At 44.3% G+C, this 27045-nt stretch overlaps 1 protein-coding gene across 1 annotated transcript in view; it reads left to right on the top strand.

Annotated features, from left to right (window-relative positions):
* Positions 1-20860, top strand: part of taf7 (TAF7 RNA polymerase II, TATA box binding protein (TBP)-associated factor) — a 29293-nt gene extending 8433 nt beyond the window's left edge. Inside the window, exons 4-12 of the mRNA XM_073058524.1 lie at positions 1120-1253; positions 1930-2050; positions 13826-13884; positions 14782-14854; positions 17058-17174; positions 17275-17475; positions 18164-18276; positions 20134-20193; positions 20655-20860. Coding sequence (XP_072914625.1) covers positions 1120-1253; positions 1930-2050; positions 13826-13884; positions 14782-14854; positions 17058-17174; positions 17275-17475; positions 18164-18276; positions 20134-20193; positions 20655-20699 — 923 coding nt within the window. The 3' untranslated portion in view covers positions 20700-20860. The remainder of the gene's footprint in view (positions 1-1119; positions 1254-1929; positions 2051-13825; positions 13885-14781; positions 14855-17057; positions 17175-17274; positions 17476-18163; positions 18277-20133; positions 20194-20654) is intronic.
* Positions 20861-27045: the final 6185 nt, after the last annotated feature.

Below are 27045 nucleotides of genomic sequence, written 5' to 3' on the forward strand. Positions count from 1 at the left end.
TCAGGGCCCCAAACAGTCCTTCCCGGTGAGGCAACACTTCACCTGTGAATCTGCTGGGGTTGTCTGTTGTGTCCAGTGCTCCCAGTGCAGCCTCCTCTACATTGGTGAGACCTGTCGTAAATTGGGGGACTGCTTCATCAAGCACCTCCTCTCCATCTGCCAGGAGTAGAACCTCCCGGTGGTGGAACATTTTAATTCTTACTCCCATTTCCGTTCTGACACGTGGTCAGGGCCTCCTCTTGTGCCACAATGCAGCCACCCTCAGGGTGGAGGAGCAACACCTTATATTCACTCTGGGTAGCCTGCTACCTAATGGCATGAATATCAAATTCTCCTTCTGGTAAACATTCTTTTCCCTCTCCTTCTCTTTTACTTCTTTTCCCTAGTCTGGCCTTTTACCTCTTCACCTGCTCATTACTTTCCTCCCGGTCTGCTCCTCCTGCTCTTTCTCCTATCAGATTCATTCTTCTCCAGCCCTTCACCTTTCCCACCCACCTGACTTCACCTGTCACCTTCCAGCTAACCTCCTTCCCCTCCCCCCCACCTTTTTATTGTGGCATCTTCCCCCTTCCTTTCCAATCCTGAAGAAGAGTCTCAGTCCGAAATGTCGACTGGTTATTCCCCTATGTTGATGCTGCCTGGCCTGCTGAGCATTTTGTGTGTGTCGCTTTCAGTTTCCAGCATCAGCAGATTTTCTTGTGTTTGCAATGTTGACTCTGTTGCCACGAGCGAAACTGGCCCGGCTTGAGCTCTATGGTGTTAATGCCAAGGCTGAAAACTTCTCATAAACTTTAAATTTCTTCTGGGGAAAGACAGTGCCAAAATATGACATGGTGTTTTTTAATCCTTATCCCAATTTCTTTCCAAACTTCACCCAACTTTCTGTTAGGGTTATATTTGAGCATCAGTGTCAATGTGCAAACCATTCCCTGTTCCATTAAGACCCAATGTTAATATTGAACACAACTTTGCAATGCAAATTTTGTTGTCTCAGTTGCCTCTGCTCACAATTAAGATTGTTTCTCTATGGACAGATGCCTCACATGGCAGCTGCCGTTGGGTGAGGAAGGTATGCGGTGAAGTGACCAGCTGACAAGGTTTCTTTGCCATCTTTCACAGCGGATGGTCGACATGGCATTGTGCGAGTGGACAAACAGCCCTTGGCTTCTCGGCTGGTTGATTTGCCCTGTATCATTGAGTCACTGAAGACCATCGATAAGAAGACTTTCTATAAGACTGCAGATATCTGTCAGGTGTGCAGATCCTCTTGTTTATTTCATGCTTTCTGAATTGGACAAGATGTTGAGATTGTGTTGGCCCCAACGCTCTAAGATAAAACTGCTTTCGGCTCTACGCCTGTGAGCTGGGCTTCTTTTCTATCTACAGCTTGAATGAGAGAATGTAATTGCACGGTAAGTCCTGTCACTTAAAACAGAGGTGCATGGAAATCTCTTCTCTTCAAGGATGGTGAATCTCTGGAATTCTCTGCCCCTATTGGGTGGCGAGGGCTGGATCATTGCTGGAGATGGATAAATATTTGAGGGATTGAGGAATGGGGGGGTTATGGAGAACTGGCACAGAAGAGGAGATGAAGTCAGCACTGATACGCCATGATCATATTGAATGGTGGGGAATGCTTGAGTGGCCGAGTGGCCTTATATTTTCTGGGGATCTTACTCTGAATATTGATTTGAAGTGGTAGTAATAACTAATCCCAGTAACTGAAGGGCAAAACGTTCCCCATTGGAGTGGTGAGTGCGGAGGGCAGCAGTAAGTAGTCTTCAGGGCTCTTGTATGGATTCCATTTATTGGTCCTTGGGACATGGAGGAAGGATGTGTGTTGACAGGTCTGAGGTGAGAGGAGGGCTGACTGGATTTTGGAACAAAAGATTCAGTTGCATTTTTTGTGTTCTACCTCCACCATTCCAGATGCTGGTGTGCACCACAGACGGGGAGTTGTACCCTCCACAGGAGGAGCCTGTACCAGTGGATCCCAAGAACAAGAAGAAAGACAAAGACAAGGAGAAGAAGTTCCTGTGGAATCATAGCAGTGAGTCTCCAAAGTATGACAGACTGTAGCAGCGCAACCTGATGGTGAGCCTTGACATTTCTAGCCAGGGAGCAAACTCACCCAGATGGTTAAGCTCCTAACCGTTGTGCACTGACTTCCATAAGGATTTTATTGGTATGGACATGCCTCAAATAGTCTGATTGTCAATACTTTCTAGAAAGGTACAAACTACATTTATTTATTATCAAGAAAGTATAAATTATACAACCTTGAGATTTGTTTGCTTACATGCAGCCACAAAGCAAGAAACCCGGAAGAACCCAATTAAAAAAAAATAAAGACCAACACCTGATGCACAGAGAAAGGGGAAACTAAAACACAAATCATGCAAATGATAAAAGTGAGCAACAACGTCCCGAGCCACAATGAGTCTTTGGATCTGACCCAAAGCCTCAGTATCAGTCCATTATATTAGCACAGCAGCCAGGGGCAGTCTTCATAGCCTCAAATGGACCATTTGAAGGAATATGGACGGTTGGGATGTTGAGAGAGAAGTTGTGAAGAAAATCTGGCTCATGAGCTCCAGATGTCTCCAATGTAAGAGGTGCAGGTTTGAAATTAGAGTTCATAACTTGTAGCAACCCGTTGGGGACAGATTACACTCGTTCAAGTTTCTGTCAAAGAGTGAAGAGTTGTACAAATAGAGCTACAGATGGAAGCTATTAACTGGGCTATGCAGTCACTGTTACAAATCTCTTGAGCTTATCTAAGTTCCTGCAGTTGAAATGTGGCAAGCTCCCAGGGTTAGAATGCAATATTTTTTTGAAGATAACAGTTCTGAGGGTAGAAGGAACTCATTCATCCCATAAAGTTTCTGCCAGCTCTCAGTACAATTATGTCACAGTTATATAGAGCTCCAGCCCACAGTCTCTGCTGACCATCGGCCTTCCATTTACACTAATTCTACAGTAGTCATCGTTTCTTTTTTTATTCTTCTCATATTCCCATCAATATGAGGCGCTGGAGTTTGGAGCTCAATCCCAACGCCATCTGTAAGGAATAAGAACCGAATGGAATGCGTGCTTTTTTCCAGCTGCTGTGGTTTCCTCCCACGCTCCAAAAGCACAGGGTAATTGGTCACTATATATTGTCCTGCCACTCAGCTATGGTTAATTGGGGTTCGATGGGAGTTGCTTGGATAGTACAACTCCAAGAGCCAGAAGACCTATTCCATGATGTATTTCCAAATCACCCCCCTGCCCCCCAAGATTCTCATACTCACCTACACGCTAGGGACAATTTACAGTGGCCAATTAACATACCAACCTGCACGTTTTTGGAATGTGGGAGAAACCCAGGCACCCAGGGGAAGCCCATGCAGTGACTGGAGAACATGCGGCCGATGTAATGGAACGAGCTTCCAGATTGAAACTTTACTGGAGCAGAGAATCAGAGAGTTTAACGTTAGCTATTCAAACCACAAGTGGTCATTAAGGAGAGGAGGCATGAAAGGCTGGGTTATTGAAAACGATGCTCAGCAGAGAGAGTGCAGGGTAAAACAGAATGAGACGCTGTGTGGTAGCACAGCAGATAAATAGCTCAGTCTGGATAGGCAATCTCACGGGTTGCTAAAGGAAGGCTAGAAAGTGAAGAATTGTCAAAGCATCCTGTGTTCCTCAGAGGGGAGGAAATTTGCAAATATTGTCTTGTGCACAGTTTGATCCAAGGATTATCCCAAGAGCTCCAGGTCACCCAGGTGAACCGTGGTGTTGAGAAATCTCCCAAGAGAGTAGAAAAAGAGCACAGTGGATGTTTGTGAGGATGTTGCTAGGGTTGGAAATGATTTGCATATGGAATATTTGAATAACTTAGGGTTGTTTTCTTTGTAACAGCGGAAGCAGAAGGGAAAATTAACTGAGACACCCAGGAGTGCAAGTAGAAGTGACCTGTTTCCCTCAGCTGATAGGTCAAAAGCCAGCGGCAGAGATATAGAGCAATTGGTAGAAGGATTAGAGGAGCGTTAAAGAAAAATGTTGTCATGTAGCGGATGGTGATGTCTGGAACCTGCTGCCTGAATAGGTGTATCACAATTACACAGTACCCAAGAATCATAAACTGCAGGACCTTGGACCCAGTACTGGAAGATGGGGTGAGGTCAGGCAGCTCTTTATCAACCAGAACAGATGTTGTGGTCTGAATATCCTCCTGTATCATAATTATTAATGATCATTTGGGAAAACTGTGCATTAAAGCAAAGGGATACAGCATAGATCTGTTAAAGGTAAATTGTGCTTAACCAATGTGAGTTTCTACCTGATTAGTCAAGTCAAGTTTCTTGTCATTTAACTATATGCATGTATGCCATCAAATGAGTCAACATTTCTCTGGACCAGGGTGTAAAACACGTAACATACAATAACTTAGGGAAATAAGTGAAAAAGCACTTAGTGCTTTCCCAGCGTATATGACAAATAAACTCTTCTCAGGCTTCCAGCCAGGTACAGATATCAATTTTAATCGACATTTCGATGACAAACTCAGTCACCTTCGTCAGAGATGATGCCTGGGCATGTCTAGTCTGGTGGTATTTATACCCTCATAGACAGTCCCTCCTGATTGGTTAGTCCTCACCCATCAGGTTTCCTCTCTCTCACCTTGTTTGCAATTGAATTCCAGTTCTTTCTTAGAGCGAGACCTTTGTCTTTATTAAAATTCTTTTCCTCTAGTTTTTTGTCAACGGTTTCCATAACCACGAGGTCCTAAAGCCATTGGCTTGGCACCATAGCTATGTGCTGTCAAAGTCAATCCTATGGCCACTGCCGATTTCTCTGGGTAACCCAAATGGACACACTTGCTGTATTCCTTGATGCGGATTTCCACCGTGCATCCATCTGGCTGATATACACTGCTCCGCATTTACAGGGAATCCAGTACACGCCAGCCAGCCTGAATCCCAGGTCGTCTTTGACCCACATAAGCTGTGGTTTGAGCTTCCTTGCGAATTTGTTGACGGTATTAATCCACTATTCAGGATCCTGGCAATCCTTCCAGAAGCCATGGAAGTATAGGGAAGACAGGCGGTAGTGATGGGTTCCTCCTCATTGTTGGGTTTCTTGGTTTTTCCGTCGGCCCTTTTAAGGACCCAATTGATTTCCTTCACCATGTAGCCATTCCGTAGGAATGTCGTGTATAATCATCTTACTTCCCCTGGGAGACTCTCTAGGTCCAAAATAGTTTTTGCACGGTTAATCAAAGTAGGAAGAACCGCTCAACGTTGGGAGGCATGATGGTGGCTGTTATTGTTGAGATACAAGTCCGTGTGATTGGGTTTCCAATAGACCCCATGTCTGAGGTTACCATCTGATTCTCAACGTATTAGAATGTCCAGGAAGGGGAGGCAACTATTCTTCTCCATCATCATTGTAAATTGAATGTTTGGATGTATACTGTTCAGATGGCCGTGGAACTGTTGGAGTGCCTGGAGTCCATGAGGCCATATTATGACGGTGTCATCAACATATCTGAAGAAGCATTTGGGGTGTCAGGGCGATGAACTCAGCACCCTCTCCTCGAACTCCTCCATGTAGAAGTTAGCAATAGCCAGTGACAAGGGTGATCCCGTGGCTACTCTGTCCATTTGTTCATAGTAGCTGCCCTTGTAGATGGAGAAGCTGTTTCCCAATGTTTTTATTCATTGGAGTCTCCTGCCTGATGGTAGAAAGTCAAAGATGCTGGATGAATGGGTGGGATCCTTGATAATACCAAAGGCCTAGTGTGTGCAACGCTCCTGATAAATGTCCCCAACGGATTGTAAGGAGACCCCTATGATCCTCTGAGCCATTTCACAATCCTTTGAAGGGAACTCCAGTCCAATGCTTGGATGCTCCTATACCAAATGGAGATACAGCTTGTCAGAGTGGGTAATGGCGCTCCTGTAAAATTCAGTTAAGATGGAGGTGCGGAGCCTTGCTTGCCTCAATCTCCTTAGGAAGTGGAGGCACTGCTGTGCCTTCTTGTTCAGGGAAGTTATATTGAGAGACCAGGTGAGGTCATCCACTGTGAACTACCAGGAACTTGGTGTACTTAACTCTCTCTATGTAGGAACCATGCATTTGCAGAAGGGGTTGGTTCATCTGTACCTTCCTGATTTCCTTGGTCTTCTCCACATTCAGACTTGGGAGTTGTTCTTCTCACACCAATCCAATCGGCATTCCACTTACTCTCTACACTCCAACTCATCATCATTGTTGATGAAGCCTACCACTGTTGTGTCATCTGCAATCCTGATGACTCGGTTTGAGCTGAATCCTGTGTCAGCAGTGTGAACAGCAGCGGGCTGAGCACCCAGCCCTGGGGAGTGCCAGTACTCAGCGTAATGGGACTAGAGACGTTACGTTGCTGCCCACAAGGATTGGCTTAGAGAATTAGTAATGGCAATGTTGTTTGAATATTGATTCTCAGAAGGCTCATCAGCAAAGTTAAATCCTGTGGGTAGAAAATTGGCCAAAGAGCAGGAAGTAGAAAACAGTGTTTATTTTAGCAGATGGAGAAGGGACAGTGTCCGGGTGATGGTTGACCACTGCTTTTAGAACATAGAATAGTACAGCACATTGCAGGCCCTTTGGCCCACAGTGTTGTGCCGACCCTCAAACCCTGCCTCCCATATAACCCCCCATCTTAAATTCCTCCATATACCTGTCTAGTAGACTCTTAAACTTCACTAGTGTATCTGTCTCCACCACTGACTCAGGCAGTGCATTCCACACACCAACCACTCTCTGAGTGGAAAACCTTCCTCTAATATCCCCCTTGAACTTCTCTCCCCTTACCTTAAAGCCATGTCCTCTTGTAATAAGCAGTGGCCCTGGGAAAGAGGCGCTGGCTGTCCACTCTGTCTATTCCTCTTAATATCTTGTACACCTTTATCATATCTCCTCTCATCCTCCTTCTCTCCAAAGAGTAAAGCCCTAGCTCCCTTAATCTCTGATCATAATCCATACTCTCTAAACCAGGCAGCATCCTGGTAAATCTCCTCTGTACCCTTTCCATTGCTTCCACATCCTTCTATAGTGAGGCGACCAGAACTGGACACAGTACTCCAAGTGTGGCTTAACTAGAGTTTTATAGAGCTGCATCATTACATTGCGTCTCTTAAACTCTATCCCTCGATTTATGAAAGCTAACACCCTATAAGCTTTCTTAACTACCCTATCTACCTGTGAGGCAACTTTCAGGGATCTGTGAACATGTACCCCCAGATCCCTCTGCTCCTCCACACTACCAAGTATCCTGCCATTTACTTTGTACTCTGCCTTGTTGTTTGTCCTTCTAAAGTGTACCACCTCACACTTCTCTGGGTTGAACTCCATCTGCCACTTCTCAGCCCACTTCTGCATCCTATCAATGTCTCTCTGCAATCTTTGACAATCCTCTACACTATCTACAACACCACCAACCTTTGTGTCGGCTGCAAACTTGCCAACCCACCCTTCTACCCCCACGTCCAGGTCGTTAATAAAAATCACAAAAAGTAGAGGTCCCAGAACAGATCCTTGTGGGTCACCACTAGTCACAACCCTCCAATCTGAATGTACTCCCTCCACCACGACCCTCTGCCTTCTGCAGGCAAGCCAATTCTGAATCCACCTGGCCAAACTTCCCTGGATCCCATGCCTTCTGACTTCCTGAATAAGCCTACCATGTGGAACCTTGTCAAATGCCTTACTAAAATCCATGTAGATCACATCCACTACACTACCCTCATCTATATGCCTGATCACCTCCTCAAAGAACTCTATCAGGCTAGTTAGGCATGATCTGCCCTTCACAAAGCCATGCTGACTGTCCCTGATCAGTCCATGATTCTCTAAATGCCTATAGATCCTATCTCTAAGAATCTTTTCTCTATTTTATTTATTTATTTATTTATGAGTTGGCCTTAGAAGTACAGGGTGATTTTAAAGTTTGCAGATAACTCAGAATGTGCTAAATACTGCAGATTAAAATCACAGACTTCAAAGGGACAAAGATGAGCTGATGAGAAGGGCAGATGAAATTAACACCTGATATAAAGGCTGTTAAGAGTGTGCAGAAAACTGAATGTTTATCTTTGAAAGCTGTACCATCTTTTGTATCTTCTTTGAGGTTCTGGAACAGGTTATTAAAACAATGAGGTCTGCATTAAGGACAGGGGGCAGAAAGCTGGAGGTTATGTTTGTACACTGAAGTAATATTTGGTCAGAAGTGGAGATCTGTGTCCATTTTTGGTCACCATTCTTCAGGATGGATATGAATGTTCAAGAGAAGGAGCTGGAACATTGAGAGGGTGAGGCATGTAGGTCTGCAAAAAAAAGTTGGGATTTGCTGTCTTGAGAGAAGGGTGAGGAAGGAATTGAGAAAAGTGTTCAAATTTAAATAGAACTTTACATGATTGCATATGAACAAACATTTCCAGTTGGGCAAAAGTCAGGATCCAAAGGCAGTGGTTAAATTGATGAGCCAAAGAGAGCTGCAGAAAGCAGTTATGATCTAGAAATCACTGGAGCTAGATAGGTATCTTATGGATAGGGGAATCAAGGGATATGGGGACAAGGCAGGAACCGGGTATTGATAGTAGATGATCAGCCATGATCTCAGAATGGCGGTGCAGGCTCGAAGGGCTGAATGGTCTACTTCTGCACCTATTGTCTATTGTCTAAAGGACAGTGGAAACTGTTTTCATGCGGTTCTCCGAGTTGAAATGGAATGATATTTTTTCAAGAGAAGTAAACCACAGTGATTGGCAGTAAAACAAATTAGCAGTGTTTCTCATTGGGTTGTTCTGATAAAATGCCTGTAAGTGATATTCAGTGCCATAATAATTCTGTGATCTATGATTTAATAGTACAGAATGAATCTGAATCTGAATCAGGCTTCGTATCATTGGCATATGTTGTGAAATTTGTTGTTTTATGGTAGCAGTACATTGCAATACATAATAATACAAACTATAAATTGCAATAAGAAATAGATATAAACATTAAATTACATAAGTAGGTTCATAGTCCATTCAGAAATCTGATGGTGGAGGGAAAGAAGTGTGCATCTTCAGGTTCCTGTACCTCCTCCTTGATGGTAGCAATGAGAAGAGGGCATGTCCTGGGTGATGGAGGTCCTTAATGCTGTGTTTTTGAGGCACCGGCTTTTGAAGGTGTCCTCAGTGCTGAGGAAGCCATTGCGTCCATCACTGGTGTGTTAGTTCTTGGCTGGTGTAAACCCAAGCTTAATTCCTCACTCCTTCCTATAGTTCTGTACCAATCCCACAGCCCACATTATTTTGTGAGGCTCCCAAGCTAAACAGACTACTACACTCTCAGTGTAGACTAAAATCAGTCCAAAAGTAATTGCAGACCACACCAGTCACAGCCCTAATGTAGGGTCCCAGACGTATACCCTTCACTTATTTTCTTTCCAACGATGCTGCTGATCCTGCTGAGTAAATGAAAACAGCATTTTCAGTTTTAATTATGCTAATTACAAGTTGATCCTGCCTCCCACACACAACCCTGCCAGTACATCATTGCTCTGCTCCTTAACTCATAGAGACACGTACTGAAAACTAATCTCACTACTTCGGTGTTCCTGAGCTCTATCAATCCCAAACTATTGACACTGTACGGTGGCATCATAGGTCAAGGCACTGTCTCGTAGCCCCAGAATCCAAAGCTGAATATTGCCCTCAGGTGCTGAGTATGTGTGGAGTTGGAATACTCTGCCTGAGACAGCATGGGTTTCCTCCGGGTGCTTGGGTGTCCTCCCACAGCCCAACGATGTGTGAATTGGGTGTTTAATTAACTGCTGTAAATTGCACCCCGCCACCCCCCCACCCCTGTGCAGATCCATGGTGGAAAGTGTAGAAAGTTAATTGGAATATGATGAACATTTAGTTATCTATTTTATTTAGATGTACAGCTCAGAATAGGCCCTTTGAGCTCTTTGAACCCTGCTGCCCAACAACCCACCAAATTACAAGACAATTTACAATGAGCAATTAACCTACCGTAGATTTCGCACTACAGAGCGCACCTGATTAAAAGCCGCTGGCTCTAATTTTAGAAAGAAAATCAATTTTGTACTTTTACAAGCCGCACCGGATTTTAGGCCGCACCGGATTTTCGGCCGCAGGTGTCCCACGTTGTAATATGAGATATTTACACAGAAAGATATTACATGTGAGGATTTTTTAACTTTAATTAAATCCATATGGTAACATAAACAAATACATATTGCAAATGCTTTTTTTCGAACCGTGCCTGTAACGCGGCTACTTTTAAATATACGTTGCGTATACTTTTTTACTGAACAACATTCCAATATCTCCTAACGACTGGTAAAAAATATATATACTGCAGCCTACCAGGAAAAGTTATTGATCGCCTTTAACTTAAAAGCAGCGTTCGCTCAGATCTAATGCCGCTCGCGTAATGCGCTCGCCCCCACCTTCCCGTTTATCGCAAACCGGTATTTTTCCCACAAGACGCGGCGAAACCGGGTGTGACGTCATAGCATCCCACGATGTAGTACAGAAAACAAATACAGTTAAAACACTTCTAACTTTAACTAGAAAATACTAAGCGAAAATATTATAAACTAAATAACTGCCATAAAGGCAGCACAATGCTTTTCTTCGAGTGTTTTCCATGTTGATGAGGGTGAGTACAAATGACTGATTTACAATAATTTAATTGTGAAAGTGCGCTTGATTTATCGTACAATTTCATTGGACCTCTGTGAACTACTCATCAATTTTATTGGTCTACTGTTACGAGGCAAAATGTTTTTGGCGGCATGAAAAAAAAATCATGCATTAGCCGCATCGTAGTAAAGGCCGCAGTGTTCAAAGCTGTTCAAAATGTGGGAAAAAAGTAGCGGCTTATAATCCGACATCTACAGTACTAGCTGGACTGTGGGAGGAAACTGGAGCACTTGGAGGAAACCCTCGTACACACAGGATGGAACGTACGTACTTGCTTATAGAGGACATCAGAATTGAATTCCATACAACAAATTCCCGAACTGTAATGGCGTTGCACTAGCCCCTGCGCTCTCCTGACACCCCAGAAGACTTAAACATCCAGCCTGAGGCAGACATGCTACCCTTGCACCATGAGGTCCTGAAAGGGAATAATATTGGATTTAAAAAATGATGGTTAATGGTCAGTTTGGATTAGATGGGCTGAAGGGTCTGTTTTCATTTTGCATCTCTCTTTGACGCTATAACTACCGTAGATTCCGGATTTTAAGCCGCTACTTTTTTCCCACATTTTGAACAGCTTTGAACTTTGCGGCCAATAATCCGAAGCGGCTAATGCATGATTTTTTTCATGCCGCCTCGTAAACATTTTGCCTCGTAACAGTAGACCAATAAAATTGATGAGTAGTTCACAGAGGTCCAATGAAATTGTACGATAAATCAAGCGCACTTTCACAATTAAATTATTGTAAATCAGTCATTTGTACTCACCCTCATCAACATGGAAAACACTCGAAGCATTGTGCTGCCTAGTTAGTTTAAACTATATTTGTTTTCTGTACTACATCGCGGGATGCTATGACGTCACACCCGGTTTCGCGGTGTCTTGTGGGAAAATGCCGGTTTGCGATGAAACGGGACGGAGGGAGGGAGCGCATTACGCGAGCGGCTTTGGATCTGAGCGAACTCTGCTTTTAAGTTAAAGGCAATCAATAACTTTTCCTGGTAGGCTGCAATATATATATTTTTTTACCAGTCGTTAGGAGATATTGGAATGTTGTTCAGTAAAGAAGTATACGCAACGTATATTTAAAAGTAGCCGCGTACGGGCACGGTTCAAAAAAAAGCATTTGCAATATGTATTTGTTTTTGTTACCATATGGATTTAATTAAAAGTTAAAAAAATCCTCACGTGTAATATCTTTCTGTGTAAATATCTCATATTACAACGTGGGACACCTGCGGCCGAAAATCCGGTGCGGCCTAAAATCCGGTGCGGCCTAAAATCCGGTGCGGCCTTTACAATTAAAAAAATGATTTTATTTCTAAAATTAGAGCCAGCGGCTTAAAATCAGGTGCGCTCTGTAGTCCGGAATCTACGGTAATCTCATTTTGTGAAGTTGTTCCCATTTTCTATTATTAATCCAAAATTATCTCTATGTAGCCAGGTCACCCAGTTTCAGCATCAAAATAAACTGGCTGCTCTGTTCTGTATGCCTGGTGGTGAACCACTTAAAAAGGGATCCAACTGGGCCACATTGTTCAACTGTCCATTACCTGTGTTACTGTTTCAATTAGAAAAATAGAGAGCTATGGATAATCATAGGTAATTTCTAAAGTAAGGACATGTTCATCACAGCTTTGTGGGCCAAAGGGCCTGTATTGTGTTGTAGGCTTTCTATGTTTCTAGTTCCAAATTATTTCCCATTTTCCAGACACTTTCCATTCTCCTGAAAAATTCCAGAACTAATCCTAATATTGACTGCCAAAAGGCTCACAATAATACTGGAAACTTGCACTCGGTCATCAATCACATTTTATTTGCTCGTGCACAGTCCTTGCTACCGGACTGTTCTAAAGTTTGAACAAACAAATGACTTTTTATATAGAAAGTGACAAGCTGAATACAGATATTGACCAGTTGGTAACCTTTGCATAATCAATCACCGATAACACTATGATAATGCAGTTCAATAACCAATAGACTCTGTGCGTTAAAGGTCAATAATATAAAGACCTTATTTAATAATAGACATAATACAGGTTAAGTACCTGTTATTTGAACTGCTTGGGGCCAGATGTATTTTAGATTTTGGGTTTTGGAATATATAATGAGATAGCTTGGGATAGCCTGACTATGTGCTATTGGTAAGCAGTCTGTCTTACACTTCTTCATTGTACATATGTACTAATGCAGCTATACAGTGCATTAGATTTTCATCTGTGATGATCTTGACAAACGCATCAATGCATTTCTCTGCTGCTTCGTAATCGGAGATGCTTTTTCACCAGAAGATCTTTAAAAAAAATTCATGCCTTCCTTTTTCTGAAATTTCTGCAACCAGCCTGCTGAATATTCACAACTACCTTCAATTTTCAGTTTTTTGTGGGAGATCTTTGCTTGTTTCATGATCAGCACACTGTTAAGCGGTATATGCCCACTCCGACACTGACGAATCCACTCTTTCAATACCTGGTTGAGAACTTTATTTTTTGCTTTTTTCTATTTTTCATTAATTTCTCTTCATATGTGAAGTCACTTCTCTGAACTGGCTGGTGTGCAGAGACCTGTGCATCACCTGGGAACCAGTGCCTGGTGGTATTTTACATTTGTGACATCATGTCGGTGTTCAAAACATTTCAGATTTCAGAGGCTTTGGAGTTTGAAATTTTGGATAAGGAACTTCTACCAATAATAGTAGAGAAAGGTTATTATAATACCTTTACCATGAATAATAAAGACTTTTCTCATCTGGGTATACTGCACACAATCTGTAAACCATTCTTTCTTGCATATTATCTTAACCCTTGCCTTGCTGAAACTTCCACAATACTGAAAAAGAACCCCAAGGAACTATCTGTTGAATCCAAATCTAATTTCTGGGACTTAGTCCCTACTGATTGAGCTGAACCAACTCAGTTACTGACAAGTGTTAAGTAAAATATGGAATGGTTGCAGTAATTTGGAATTCAGGGTAATATATTTTTCAATGATTTTGGTGGATTTTCAATTCCAGTAGTTAGAATCAGGTGGTCAAAATGCAATGTAGCTTTCTAAATCATCCGTTATCCTTCAATTTCAGTCACTTGCCCTCTAAAAAATGTCCGGAAGAGGAGGTTCAGGAAAACTGCAAAGAAGAAGGTAAGAGTCTGAGGTTGAACTATTTTAAAACCTTCAGCTTGAGCTGTATGTTTAGTATGTGCAGAATCCGCTCTGAAGGCTCAGTGTCACTTGATTGCTTTTTCCAGATGTAACATGGGCAAGTGTCGGAGAAAGTTTCCCTTGGGAGAGTTAGGTGGCACTATGTATAGTTTGCTGCTAAATTCTCCTGTACCTGCTCTAGGTTCCTTTGATCTTCCTCTTCCTAGGCTGAGCTGATCTTGGTCTTGACTCCCCTGCCTGATACAGAGAACCGAAGATCCTCATGCGATCCAAAACCAACCACCCTTGAATATGTTCATCTCATAGTTTATTTCTTATACTAATGACTCTGTCTAAAATTCTCAGTGTTATTTAGACAGTGACGTGGTTTTAATTCCCAATCCAGGCATGTAAAAAATCATTAAATTTACTGTGAGAGAGCCTTGATATACTGAGATTACCCCAAACCTCCCTCCTCCTTAAAATGCTTTGCAAGTTTTCTGTCTTTGACCGAGCCTTTGGTATTCTTCGAAAGCTTGCCTGCAGATTTTGTGTCTAGCATCTTGAAAAGAGCTTGAGATTTTAAATATGTTTGAGGCATAACCTTAACTCAAGTTGCTATACCTTGCCAGTGTCACATCTGCCAGTGGTTGATGGGGCAACGCAGAAGCAGCTGGATTCTGTTCTGTGGTCTATGAGTGAGTTACAGGGGTGTACAGATGCTTTGTCTTCTGTTTAGAGGGAAGTTTTGACTGTGTATACAGCCTTTGGAATTTCTCTATTGGGCAGCACGTTCAGCACAAAACCCATGTTGAATGCCGGCCCAAAACTGAAAGTAAAGGTTATATTCCTGACAGTCACAAATCAAGTGTGTGACCTCTCTGTTTCTGTTCTCAGTACATTGAGTCTCCAGATGTGGAGAAGGAAGTGAAGCGACTGCTGAGCACAGATGCTGAAGCCGTCAGTGTCCGTATCCTTGCTGATCAAGTGGGGAGTGGATTTGTGTATTTGGTGCAGCCTGGGGACAGTCCAGGCTACGGACTGCGGTAGTGTGGAAAATGGAACAGTGGGATAACAAGCAGCAAGCTGTCAGGGAAAGTAGGTTCAGAGATATTTACTGTGGGAGACCTTTTATTGAAGCTTAAAGAACTGAAGATAGAGGAGCATTCAATTAGATCATTGCTGTTTGAGTCTTTGCTTCAGCTGCTGCTTCCTCACATTCCCATCAGGTTTAAAGGGATATGGGCAAATGCAGACATTAGTGTTTCTCAAGACACCCAACACCACCTCCTGCTTTACACCAACATCTAGAACACAGAGTCATACAAAAGTACAGCACAGAAATGGGCCATCTAGTCCATGCCAAAACCATTTAAATTGCCTACTCCATGACCATAGCCCTCTATATCCCTACTTATCGAAACTTTAAGTATTGAAGCTGAGCTGGCATGCAACACGTGCTGGCAACTCATCCCACACTCTTGCGACTCTCTGAGTGATGAAGTTTCTGTCATGTTACCCCTAAAGTTTTCACCTTTCATCCTTAACCCATGACCTCCGGTTGTAATCCCACCCAACCTCAGTGGAAAAAAGCCTGCTTGCATTTACCCTATCTATACCACTCATAATTTTATATATCTCTATCAAATCTCCTCTCAATCTTCTCTGTTCCAAGGAATAAAGTCCTGGCCTATTCAAACTGTCCTTATAACTCAGGTCCTCCAGTCCCGGCAACATGCTTGTAAACTGCTCTTTCAAACTTATGTACATCTTTCCTATAGGTTGGTGACCAAAACTGCACACAGTACTCCAAATTAGGCCTCACCAATGTCTTATACAACTTCAACATCCCAACTCCGGTACTCAGTATTCTGATTTATGAAGGCCAACATTGCAGAAGCTTTCTTTATGACCCTATCTCCTGTGACAACACTTTCAGTGAGTTATGGACCTGTATTCCCAGATTCCTATGCTCTTCCCCACTGCTCGGTGCCGTATCATTCATTCATGTAAGACCTATCCTAGTTGGTCCAACTGAAGTGCAACACCTCGCACTTGCCTGCATTAAATTCCATCTGCTATTTTTCAGCCCATTTTCCCAGCTGATCCAGATCCCTCTGCAAGCCACGATAGCCTCCCTGGCTGTCCACTACACCCCCAATCTTGGTGTCATCTGCATCTTTGCTGATCCAGTTAACCATTATCATTCAGATCGCTGATACAGATGACAAACAACAACAGACCCAGCACCGATCCCTGTGGCATTTCTCTAGTCACAGGCCTCCAGTCAGGGAGGCAACCATTTACTACCACTCTGGCTTCTCCCACAAAGCCAATGTCTAAACCAATTTACTACCTCATCTTGAATGCCAAGTGACTGAACCTTTTTGACTAACCTCCCATGTGGGACCTTGTCAGATGCCTTGCTAAAGTTCATGTAGACAACATCCACTGGCTTGTCTTCATCCACTTTCCTGGTAACTTCCTCAAAATACTCTATAAGATTAGTTAGACATGACCTACTATGCACTAAGCCATGCTGACTATCCTTAACCAGTCCATGACTATCCAAGTACTTATATATCTGGTGCCTTAGAATACCTTCCAATAACTTTCTTACAACTGATGTCAGACTCACCGGCCTGTAATTCCCTAGTTTATGTTTAGAGCCTTTGATATACCCCTTGCTAATCTCCTCACTAATCTATCATCCATGTACTTCTCCTTGGTGAATACTGATATGAAATACTCGTTAAGAATCTCACCCACAGCACGAATGAAGTCCCTCTCTTGCACTGAGTGGGGCTTTTCCCTAGGTACCCTCTGTTCTTAATAATAGTACAAATTGCCTTTGGATCTCCTCAATCCTGATCATAAAGGACATTTCACTCCCACTTCTTTCTTGCTTCCTGTTTTTCTTCCCTGAAGAGCCTAGTCCAATTTCAACTTGCTAAACCCTGAACATGCTTCTCCTTTGATTAAATTTGTAACATCTCCCTTCATCCAAGATTCTCAAGTCTTGCCATCTTGTCATTCACCTTTACAAGATCACAAGAGGAAACATTCTCTGAGAATCAACTCCATCGAGCAGCCTCAGGGTCCAACTAATTTCATTGAGGTCAGATGTTGAGCACAGGTCTGGGTGTGTGTTTCTTGACTCGAGTCTTTCTCAGGATGGGAAGTGATAGCGGAGGATGAAACAAAGGAAGTTGAGAATCAGGGATCACTGCCGAACCTCGACAGCTCTTCACCAGGATCATCTGGGCACAAGCAGGGACACACCTCGGCAGGTAGAGTATTTGTGGAGAGAGCTTGATGTGGACTGGTGTCTGAGTCCATTGGTGGCAAGTTCCTCTGCTGAATCCTCCGCATGTTTGATTTTTCTTCCAGTGGAAAGAGACGAGTTACGTGAGATCTTCAATGACATCAGCAGCAGCAGTGAGGAGGATGAAGATGAAGCAGACCGTCACGACGATGAGGACCTGAATATTATGGACTTGGAGGAAGACCTTGCCAGGCGACCGCAGCAAAAACACGATGAAGGGGATGGTCAAATGAAGCCAAAAGAAGATTCAAACCAAATGGCTAAAGGTAGTGGTCTGTACTGCTGACCAGACTTCCACTTGCCTTCCCTCCGTGCGCCTACAGTGACACAGCGGGTTGAGCCATTGCTTCACATTTCACTCCTGACCTTTGGGCGCTGGCACGTTCTTGTGATCACGTGTGCTTCCCCTCCCAGTGCTTCAGTTTCTTCCCCATCACAAAGATGTGCCAGTTGCTCTGTTAATTGGCCACTGTAAATTGTTCCTGGTGAGTAGGTGAGCACCTTGGGGGAGGGGAGTTGATGAGAATGTGGGAAAAGAAAATTGGATTGGGTGGTTGATGGTCAGCTGTTACCATGCTACATCTCTTGTTACAAACCTGTCCTTTTTCATAACCAAGTGTGCAAATTATTCATTAGGTATTATTTTAATGTGATTGACAGAGCAGCCACTGCCTTTGTCCTGTTGCTGCATTATCTTATAGCTGGATTGTGGCCTCTGAAGGTTACTGACACGGAATACAGTGTACACACCAGGTAAAGCCCACGTGAGTGTCAACTGTGAAGTAGATCCTCCTGCAGGTTTGTCCTGGTTGAGAATAATTGGCCCATTCTTCTGGTTGGTCCAGTGATCGTGTTTTCACTTTCAGCTGTTCCCTTGTTTTTTTTCTCCAGTCTCGGGCTTGTAGCGAGAGTGGGTTGCAGTAAACTCTCATAACCTCTCTGCTTCCCCAACAGTGGCAGAGTTCAGGTACGAGATTGAGAGCCTGCAGAAGAAGCTGCAGCTGACCCAGGAGAAGAGGAAGCGACAGGAGGACCTGATCATGAAGGTGGAGAACCTGGCCTTGAAGGTGAGTGTTGGAGAATTATGCTCACTGGGACACTTGGCCCATTCCCTCTCCTCCTAACAGCATTCCTTTCTCTATACAAGGCTCCTTCATTTTCTGCACTAGTTGACCCCAGTCTCTCCAGTTGGCTTTCTCACCGGAACACATTCCCATCCTCTTCACCAAATCTCTTCTGATGTTGTCGTGGTTTCTCATGCACCACAAACGACCAGGAGACGGAGAAGATTATTCAAGAAGTATTAAACTTTAATTTGCAAATCAAAGCTGAGACAGTCATTGAGCTAGTCGCCTATTGCCCATCGATCCTTGTACATAGCATTTTTTATAGCAATCTCCTGGTTTAGTTGCATTAGCATATCCAATCGGTCTACGGTTGCGTATCACAAGTACATCTGCCACTATTGTTTCTACCTATTGACTTAATCATGTTCTAATCTACATCTCTTAGCTACCTCTCATTAACACACCATTGTCTTCTACATTCTTAAGATTTCATTCTCCTACTAAATTGGGTACATGCATAGCAAATAGCAAGTTCAAACTACATAATCTACATCAAAGCTGACTACATAGTTTTGGTTACACAGCAAACAAGTTCAAAGCAAAACATCTCTTAGCTACCTCCCATTAACACACCATTGTCTTCTACATTCTTAAGATTTCATTCTCTAGCAAATAGCAAGTTCAAAGCTACTACATAGTTTTGGTTACACAGCAAACAATGCAACTTTTATACTCCAATAATGTCTGTCGCCCCAATGGTCCAGCTCCATTCCAAACATCACCTGCCTACCCATTCCATCCAACAGCCGGCCATCTTCCACCACTTGTCCACACCAGCTTCACGTCTGTCCATTAGATCCTTTGCCCCTCAATCTCTTTCCTTGCCCTCTTTCTATCTTCATTCATTTTCCAACCCCCTCCATCTCTCTCTCCCTCTCAATCTCTCTCTTTGTTTCTCCTTTCCCTCACTCCCTCTTTCTTTTCCCCCCCACCTGCACTCTTGGTTTTGTCTTTCCCTTCCTTACTCATCTCTCTTTCCATCCCATTTTCCTCCCTCCCTCCATCTCTACCTCTTGCCTCTTTCCCTTCCCCATTAATTCCTTCCTTCTCTTTCCTTCCCTTTCTCTCTTTGCTTTTCTCATTTCTCTTTCCTGTCTCTCTCTCTCTCTCTCTCTCTCTCTCCCTCTCCCTCTCTCTCTCTCTCTCTCTCCCTCTCTCTCTCCCTCTCTCTCTCCCTCTCTCCCTCCCTCTCCCTCTCCCTCTCCCTCTCCCTCTCCCTCTCCCTCTCCCTCTCCCTCTCTCCCTCTCCCTCTCCCTCTCCCTCTCCCTCTCCCTCTCCCTCTCCCTCTCCCTCTCCCTCTCCCTCTCCCTCTCCCTCTCCCTCTCCCTCTCCCTCTCCCTCTCCCTCTCCCTCTCCCTCTCCCTCTCCCTCTCCCTCTCCCTCTCCCTCTCCCTCTCCCTCTCCCTCTCCCTCTCCCTCTCCCTCTCCCTCTCCCTCTCCCTCTCTCTCTCTCTCTCTCTCTCTCCCTCTCTCTCTCCCTCTCTCTCTCTCTCTCTTCCCCCCCCCCCCCCCTTCCTCTGCTTGGTTTGCCTACAGTGAAACTTGAGTGTTCACGACTTCAACCTGAATGCCACAGGGGTATTGTTCTTGTCCGTCTCTGTGGCACCGTGATTAAGTTGGACACGCATTGAGTACAATACTGTGAGGTGATGGGAATTGCTGGGGAAACCGGCCGTACCTCTCACTGCTGGCTTTACATAGGTTGTTCTGCCTTTCACCTCTCACTGCTTGACCACTGTGAGTTGCCTGCGTGTTCAGAATTTCACACAATCAACACCCTTGTGTCTCTCACCCAGAATCGTCTGCAGGCCGTTGTTGATGAGATCAAACAACAGGAAGAGAAAGAAAAGCTTCAGGTGAGACTTACCACCCACTCTCTCCCCTGCCTCTCATTCCTCTCCACCCTTGACCCTTCCCCTCACCTCCCCTTCCCCTCATCTCTCCTTCTCCCCTTGCCTCTTCCTCCACACTTTCTCTCACTGCCCCTCTCCGCTTCATATGTCCCTCCCCACCTTTCACTATCCCTCCCTTACTTTTCACTCCACTTTCCTCTGCCTTTTGCTGCCCCTCCCTGCTTAAAGTGAGCTGTTCATGTTTGGAACTCCTCTGATAATCGAACAAAATAATTGGAATTTTATTTGTGCTTTGTTGTTGTTTTTAAAGTTAGTTTTTTCTGTCGGGGACGGTTAAAGCTGTGGAGAGTAGGTCTGGTTGGGCTTTTTTTTGATCTATTACTGCTACTGTTGTCAGACGGTTTTATTTGTGAATAGTTTGCCACCATTGCTAAATTGTAACACCTTGTCACTTCCTTTCACAGCTGGCTTCCTTACAGACACAATTGGAGACCCTGCTGAATAAATGACCAAAATTGTCTCTGTAGCTTTTGTATGGACAGGCAGGACAGACAGTTTACTGCACACAGTGCCCAAAGTTTATCAGTGACCAGAATTGGTTCTGTGAAATGTGCGGGACATGTACGTAAACTCAAGGCAAAACCCTAATAAATAAGTTTTTAAGGAAGAATGATGGGATGTTTCTGAATTTTATTCCTTCCGTACTCTAAATATCAGAATCTAAGTTGGCCCTCACTGAATTGCCTCCTCATTGATGTGGCATGTGTGATGGTATTAGCTGAGACATCTCACAACCGGAAGTCAGTGGCAGGGAAGTTCTGGTGGTTTCCATACTGGGGTTGTACATGACTCACCATTGGTGATAACTGGGGCTGTGCAAGTAGGAAGTTTGTTGCAGTCTCTGATGCTAAGTACTTTGTGCAGTGTTTTCAGTCTCAGAGGGTACTGAGTGCACAGGATAATACGAGCAGAGGTTTTGTGTCCTGACCAGCGCTGAACTGCTCGAGTGTTCTAGTACAATGCAGAGGGTGCTGAATCTGAGAAGAGAGCCACATCATTGAACACCCACCCTTTAATTCAAATAAATGCAAACTGTTGCATTGTGGGAAGACAAACCAAGGCAGGACTTGCACAGTAAACGGTCAAGCCCTGGGGAGAGTTAGAACTACGAGAACTCGCGGTGCGGTTAGATAGTTCCTTCAAAAGTAGTGATAGAGGTATCAGAGGAAGTATTTGGCACGCTTGTCTTCATCAGTCAGAATATTTAGTGTGGGAGTTGGGACACCATGATAGGACTGGTTCAGAGGAGAGGCTGGATAGACTAGGACTTTGTCTCCCTCAAGTGTAGAAGACTGCGAGGTGACCTGACAGAGGTTTATAAAATCACGAGGGGCAAATCGCCAAAGTAGGGGAATCCCAAGACTAGAGGGCAAAGGTTTAAAAGGAATCTCAGGGGCTGTGGGTATATGGAACAAGCTACCAGAGGAAATGTTGGAGGTGGGTAAAGATTAGCTTTACTTGTCACATGTACATTGCAGCGTACAGTGAAATGTAAACAAACCCAGCCGAGGATGTGCTGGAGGCAGCCTGCTGCTGTCGCCAACACAGTATGCCGACAACTCACTAACCCGTACACGTGAGAGGGAGGCGGAGTGCCCGGAGGAAACCCAGATGGTCACGGGGAGAACATGAAAACTCCTTACAGACAAGGGTATAGCTTGGGTCTCGGCACTGTTACAGCCTTATGGTAACTGCTACACATCCATGACAGACATCCAGACTAAAATTGTCAAATTCAGACAAGTGGGACAAGCTCAGTTAGGCAGCTCAGTTGGCACAGATGAGTTAGACTGAAAGGTTCACATCCCTTTTGCTGTATAACTATGATTCTCCCTTCCACAGCTCAGTCTGCACATATTAGGTTGCCGCACTGAAGGACCCATTTCTGTGCATTGAGGAGTTTCCCGATCGAACCCCTCCTGCGTTTGCAAGACTCCAGTCCCTACTGCTTGCTTCTAGTGGTTATCTTTTGGAAGTCCTGCTTGAAGCCATTCCCACACTTCTTGAAGCAGCATTCCAGGGAGTAATAGCCGAGGTTCCACATGTCTTCTCAAGCAGCAAACACAAATGCTGGAGGAAGTCAGCCAGCACCTATGGAAGGAAATGAACCATTGCCCTTCATCAGGACTGGAAAGGAAGAGAACAGAAGCTGGAATAAAAGGGTAGGGAGAGAGTAGGAGCACAAGCTGGCAAGTGATGGGTGAATGCAGGTAAAGGGGGAAGGCAGGAGAGTGGGTGAGGAGGGAGAAGAGAGCAATAATGTGAGGATGACAGGTAGGCGGAAGAGGTAAAGGTCTGAAGAAGGAATTTTCACAATGGGCGTCCGGTCTCGTACACTTTCATCCATTATTACCTCAAGGATCTAATCTTTTTTGACAACAGACCCAACCAGTACCCTTCCTCCATTAGGCAAAGCTGGTGCTCCCTGACCAACTATTCTTTCAGCCCTTCCCACTTTCTCCAGACCAAGGTGCATGCGTGGGCACCTGCACAGATCGCAGCCATGCCTGCTTTTCAGTCGGCTATTTGGAACATACCATGTTCTGAGCCAACACCAGTAATGCTCCCCAACTCTTCTCTCTGCTACATCTACGACTGCACTGCTGCTTCCTGCGCCCATGTGGAGCTTGTCAAATTCATCAACTTCACCTCCAGCTACCACCCTCCCCTCTATTTCACGTAGCCTCTCTCTGACACTCTCTCCCCATTCTTGATTTCTCTGTCTCCATCTCTGGAGACTGATAGTTCCCGGCATATTTTACAAGCACATTGACTTCCACATTACCTTGACTACAACTCTTCCCACCCTGTCACTTGTAAGGATACTATTCCCTTCTCTCAGTTATCATCTCTGCTGTTACCACTGCAGTCATCACCTGCATCTCTCCCATCTCCCACACATCTGTCATCACCCCATTCCCCCTCACCAGAACAGGGATAGGGTGCTCTTTGTTCTTATCTCACACCCAACACATCATTTACTGGAATTTCTGCCATCTCTAATGGGATCACACCACCAGGTACATCTTCTCCCCTCTACAGGGAAATGTTCCAACTGCCCCTGCAGTTCTTCCTTCACCACCATTTGTGGTCCAGGTGAGGAAGCATTTCACATGTGAACCAGTGCCATTTGTTGTAGCTGGTGCTCCCATTGTTGACACCTGGTGTAGATTAGGGAACTACTTTGTCAAGCACCTTTGTTCCATCTGCTGCAACAGCCAGGATCACCCATTCCCACAATGTCATGTCTGTCCACAGCCTCTACTACCATGTTGAGGCCATACGCGGATTGGAGGAGAAACACCCTGCATTTCATCGTGGTAGTCTCCAACCTGATGGCAGAAACATTAATTTCTCTAACGTCCAGTAACCACTCTTCTCTGTTTTCCCTGCCACCTTTATTTTCCCTTATTCCTGTGACCCTTTCCCTTCCTTCATGAACTGCCCATCACCTTCACCTTTCCCCACCTCCTTCCATTTGTTCCATTGCCTACTGTCCTCTCCAGTCAGATTCCTCCTCCTTCAGCCCGTTGCCTCTTCCTCCTCCCAGCTTCTCATATCCTTCCCTTTCTGCCCCACCCCCATCCTCCTGCCTTTCCTCTCTCACCTATCACCTGCCAGCTCCTGATTCTCCAACTCCCCCTACCCTTACATTCTCACTTCCCCCTCTTCCTTTCTAGATAGATAGATAGATACTTTATTCATCCCCATGGGGAAATTCAACTTTTTTCCAATGTTCCATACACTTGTTGTAGCAAAACTAATTACATACAATACTTAACTCAGTAAAAAAAAAATATGATATGCATCTAAATCACCATCTCAAAAAGCATTAATAATAGCTTTAAAAAGTTCTTAAGTCCTGGCGGTAGAATTGTAAAGCCTAATGGCATTGGGGAGTATTGACCTCTTCATCCTGTCTGAGGAGCATTGCATCGATAGTAACCTGTCGCTGAAACTGCTTCTCTGTCTCTGGATGGTGCTATGTAGAGGATGTTCAGAGTTATCCATAATTGACCGAAGCCTACTCAGCGCCCTTCACTCAGCTACCGATGTTAAACTCTCCAGTACTTTGCCCACGACAGAGCCCGCCTTCCTTACCAGCTTATTAAGACGTGAGGCGTCCCTCTTCTTAATGCTTCCTCCCCAACACGCCACCACAAAGAAGAGGGCGCTCTCCACAACTGACCTATAGAACATCTTCAGCATCTCACTACAGACATTGAATGACGCCAACCTTCTTAGGAAGTACATTCGACTCTGTGCCTTCCTGCACAAGGCATCTGTGTTGGCAGTCCTGCTGTGCCTGAAATGTTGTTCATTTTTCTCCATACATCCTGCCTGACCTGCTGAGGTTCTCCAGTCTTTTGTGATCACTGCCACAGATTTCCAGCATCTGTGGTCTTCCTTGTGTTTTGCCTGTCCTCTCATTGTCCACTAATCCAATTAAACCTTATCTTGATACTTATGTCATCTAATCTGTTAAACCTCCCATTCTTGTGGATCTCTTAAATCACCATTAAATCTCCCATAAATGTTCTCAGCTTCCCGAGCTGTTCAATATACCGTGAGAGAGTGTGGGAATATACAATTAATATATGGTCAGAATGTGACAGATTTATTTCACTATAGGTTGTAAACAGGAGAGTTTAGTATCAATTTATCATCCACATTAAACTGTCGGTATTGTAGATAGTGAGCAGGACAGTCTCGGGCTACAGAACAAGTTTGATCAGCTGATAAAGTGGGTGGAGCAATGGCAGATGGAGTTTATTTCTAATGTGGAAAGTCAAGGAAGGGGAGAAAAGGCAAATTGAAGGTGGGGCTTTAGGAGGCATTGAGGAATAAATCCACAGAATTATGTGTTCAAATCCACAGATCCCGGTAGGTAATCCTTTTCGTACAAGACCGTGTGGGGATACGCATGGAATATACACATAAGCCAGAGGAACCCCTGCACATGCAGTTGTGATGAAGGGTCGACTGTTTATTTCTCCTCATAGATGCTGCTTGACCTGCTGAGTTCCTCTTGCGTTTTGTGTGTGTTGCTCTGGATTTCCAGCATCTGCAGAATCTCTTGTGTTTATACAGGATACTTGCCTTAGTTAGCTCGGGCATTAAGAGCTGGGAGGTTATAGCACAGCATTATAAAACAGGTGAGGCCCCAGTTGGTGTTCTACCTGCAGTTCTGGTCAGCAGTCTAGCAAGCTTCTGATTGTGCTGGCGAGTGTGCAGAGGAGGTTCAGCACAATGGCCTGGAGTTCACCAGGAGTTTCATTCATGAGGAAAACTTGAAGGAACAATGTTCCCTCTAAGGTGTATGTGTGTGTGCGCACCCACATCTTTTGCTACTAGCGCACAAAGGAATTTAACCTGCGCAATAAAGGTTGTCACCCTCCACCTGGTTGGCATGTTAAGTGTGTTTCACGATCGTACACAGTCACATTTCGTTTTGATATTTCTACATGCTGTTGCATAGTATATGAGAAATAAGGCTCACTGATGTGTATTATTTTATTTCTTTTAAACAGTGAGCAACAGACTGAACTTGGTAGTTCATTATCCTTAGAATAGCTCCAGGTTTGCATCCACTTAAAACTTGTTGTCACTGGGCAAAAAATTGCACAGCAGAAGATTTTTGTGCACACTGGTCATTACAAATTAGAGGGAACATTGCACAGGATTGGTCTCTTCAGGCTGCCATCTCTGTGCTGAGCAGGTCCCTAAAGCCCAGCTCCATGGTCGTGGTTGAAATTCCTCTGTTCCCTCCCTGTTATATTTGTCTAAATGCCTCTTGAACATTGCTTCTACCACCGTCCCTGGCAGCACGTTCCAGCGTCTACTACCTTCTTGACACGTCAATCAAAGTACGTTTATTATCAAAGAATGTATAAATTATACACCTTCAGATTTGTTTGCTGACAGGCAGCTAGGAAGCAGGAAACCCAAAAAGCACAATTTAAGCAAAGAGCAGAAACAGCATAACCATCAGGCAGAGAAAGAGGAAAATGCCATCACTAGCATTCCGGACCAGACTGAGTCCTTGGATTCGCTCCCTGGAGTAACCCAAGCCTTGATCTCATTGATTAAATTAGCGGTAAAAAATGCTGCTGAACTCGCAGAGACGGCAGCCACCAGAGAGAAGGATGAACACCACGGGAGAGTGAGCAAAATCAACCCGATCCTTGCCTCCGCACTTGAGCTTTCCATTCTATTCCATTTTAAATTGCCCAAGCACGGTGAGCAGTGCCTTGCTCTAGGATCCCGATCCCGGCGCAGTGACTTGCTTGGGCCGCACAGCCCGAAGTCATTATCAAACTCGCATGCTTGGAGTGATCCAACCTCACAGTCTGTGGACAGGCACCAAAGCTCTTCTCCAAATCATTCTCTCCAACAGTGACAGCGATTTAAAAACTCCATCCGCAGCCACGTCTCAAACACGCTGTCACATTCCAGCTTTGTGATGCTCCCGCACGGACCGTCCTACAAACCAGTTGTTTTTTATTATTAAGTGCAATAGTGAACGATAACCAGATCATAAATGCTGATCAAGTCAACTAGTTCCCAAAGAGAACTCTGATAGGCCAATCAGATGGTTCACTGCTGTTCAGCAATAGAACACAAAAAAGCATATGTACAATTAAGAAACATTAAAAAATAGTAGAAATACTGGAGTCATGATGATCGTGATGAAGCCTGCTGGAGAGAAACGTTTATACACATGCTGTCCTCCATAATTCAGAGAGATTAAAGGATAAGGCTACAGGGTGACAAAATGTGACAGGAGCACTTGGA

The sequence above is a fragment of the Hemitrygon akajei genome, chromosome 10 (assembly GCF_048418815.1).
Source record: "Hemitrygon akajei chromosome 10, sHemAka1.3, whole genome shotgun sequence".
Classification (NCBI taxonomy): Eukaryota; Metazoa; Chordata; class Chondrichthyes; order Myliobatiformes; family Dasyatidae; genus Hemitrygon; species Hemitrygon akajei.